Below are 2384 nucleotides of genomic sequence, written 5' to 3'. Positions count from 1 at the left end.
GGTGGCCGCGCGAGTCTTCTCTCCCATAAATGATATTATGCGCAGCGGCTTCAAAGCGACTTTGATATTTTGACAAAAAGTTTATCCCTGTGTCGTATAAGTGCTGCATCACACATCAAGTGCTTTCTGCGAAGTTTATTTGGAACATATGGCAAAAAAAATATCACCATGTCGGATAAACCATCGACCTCAAGTCATTCAAGTAGAAGATCTGTGAAAAATTTGAATAACATTGATTTGATCGGCAACACTGCGCATCAGATCACGGGCGCCAAACTTCCGTGCATCAAACAAGTGTTACAAGTGATGTTCCATAATATGCGATTTGTTGGACTTACTGCAAAAGACAGTGCAAAATTGACCATAAGTGCAGCTGTAATATTTTGGCAACAAGCTCGCATTCCAATTATTAATGATGATAAGTGTGTGAAAAAGCTGATGAAAGTTTACGACCAATGGAAAAACATACAAAGAACTGTCCCAGATAAAAGGTCAAATGCACAAAAGCAAGTTGCCGAACAATTTACTCAAAATCTTGATGATTTGTTTGATATTGCCATCGGTGATGCGTTGGAAAAAATTCGAATTGAAGAGGACAGAGAATTTTTAAAATTGCAAAGACAAAAAGGTCGTCCAGGCTGCATGGTTGGTGTCGATATGAAGTTATATGGGCGAGAAAAACGTACGCAAGAACGACAAGAAAAAGAAGAAGCGCGTAAAAGAAAACACGAGGAAGAGATGGCTAGACCTTCAGGTAATTTATTGCAATATGTCATAATTTCAAAAATCATATTTGATTGTGAATTTTTTCAGATGTCGTGAATTGTGATGATGAAGATGCTGAAATGCCATTTTGTGAAACGATTGATGAAGAAAATGAACCGATTGACGATGACTGGGAACCAGAGAAAGTAGCTGGTAACGCAACATCCGCCAAAAAAAGAGGCCGAAAAGAATTCATCACAGCAAGATTGGCCGCTGCACTTGATAATGCTAAAGTTTCGGATGGTATGGCCGTGCATATCCTCATTGCAGCTGCTGAAGCATTTGGAATACGGGCTGAAGAGTTAGCTATCAACCGTTCAACTATTCATCGCGCTCGCCTGGAACATCGATTGGAAGATACAAAAGATGTGATGGCTCGGTTTCCCGACAACGTAATTAAAACTTCAGCTTATATTTAATTTTTATTGGGTTTTCAATTTTTCATTTTAAAATAAATTTTTTAGATAAATACCGTTGGATCATTAGTTCATTGGGATGGCAAACTACTACAAGATTTGATTGGTAGACTCAAAGTTGAGCGCATAGCAGTTCTTGTGAGCTACAATGGGACATCCAAGTTCCTCGGAGCACCGAAAATTGAATCGTCAAGTGGAGAACACATTGCTGCTGCGGTTCACGAGACATTAGTTAAATGGAACATTACGGAGTACGTGCAAGGCAAATGTTTTGACACAACTTCAAGTAATACCGGCACAGAAAAAGGAGCTAGTGTACTCTTGGAAAAGAAACTAAAGCGTCAGTTGTTAGATTTATCGTGTCGACATCATGTTTACGAGATTCTTCTGTCGAGCGTTTTTGAGGTCAAATTATCACCTAGCTCGGCACCAGAAGTTCTAATTTTTGAAAGATTTGCCAAGTCTTGGACAAGTTACGATTTGGATTCGTTTTGCAGTGGTCTCAACGAAAAAATGGTTCTTTTGCAAATTGATCAAGTTGAACAAGAGAACATCAAAAAATTTTGTTTTGATCAGTTGACAAAGAATCAAATTCGAGACGATTATAAAGAGTTTCTCGAATTGGTTCTTACATTTCTTGGAGCAGGACCGTTCAACTTCCGTACACCAGGACCAACGAGTAACGCTCGATGGATGGCAAAAGCTATTTATTGCTTGAAGATTTTCTTATTTCGACAACAATTTCAGCTTACAAAAAGAGAAGCGAATGGTTTGCGCGATATTTGCATTTTTCTCATCAAACTTTATATCAAGCCATGGTTCAGATGTACGAATGCTATAGCTGCTCCTCTCCAAGATTTGAACTTCGTTAAGGCTGCTGTTCAATACGATCAAACTGATTCTGCAATCTCAAAGGCAGTTACAAAAAAATTGACTTATCATTTATGGTATTTGTCGGAAGAATTGGTAGCCCTAGCCTTCTTCGATTCAGATGTGTCTCACGAAGAGAAACGCCAAATGGTTGAAAAATTACAATCCAAAGAGCCAGTTGTGAAATTAAAAAACGGTCGAACATATACTAATTTATCAACATTTGAAAATTACACTTTGAAAGATTTCGTTTCAGAAAATACGAAGAAATTTTTCAACCGCTTTGGTTTGTCAACAACGTTTTTAGAGTTTGACCCATCGACTTGGGAAACG

General features: G+C 38.3%; 1 protein-coding gene across 1 annotated transcript; it reads left to right on the top strand.

Moving 5' to 3' along the window:
* Window positions 1-1188, top strand: LOC129249991 (uncharacterized). The gene is made up of 2 exons (XM_054889641.1): window positions 1-754; window positions 814-1188. Exons 1-2 carry the CDS (start codon window positions 169-171, stop codon window positions 1182-1184), a joined length of 957 nt encoding a protein of 318 aa, XP_054745616.1. The 5' UTR covers window positions 1-168; the 3' UTR covers window positions 1185-1188.
* The last annotated feature ends 1196 nt before the right edge of the window (window positions 1189-2384 follow it).

The sequence above is a fragment of the Anastrepha obliqua genome, chromosome 6, assembly GCF_027943255.1.
Source record: "Anastrepha obliqua isolate idAnaObli1 chromosome 6, idAnaObli1_1.0, whole genome shotgun sequence".
Classification (NCBI taxonomy): Eukaryota; Metazoa; Arthropoda; class Insecta; order Diptera; family Tephritidae; genus Anastrepha; species Anastrepha obliqua.
This window is presented reverse-complemented; position numbering and strand designations above follow the sequence as displayed.

Bases quoted from the DNA above. Each gene is read 5' to 3' on its own strand.
- LOC129249991 (XM_054889641.1), top strand. From the start codon at position 169: ATGTCGGATAAACCATCGACCTCAAGTCATTCAAGTAGAAGATCTGTG. The intron at 755-813 runs GTAATTTATTGC...GAATTTTTTCAG, and splicing joins AGAGATGGCTAGACCTTCAG to ATGTCGTGAATTGTGATGAT.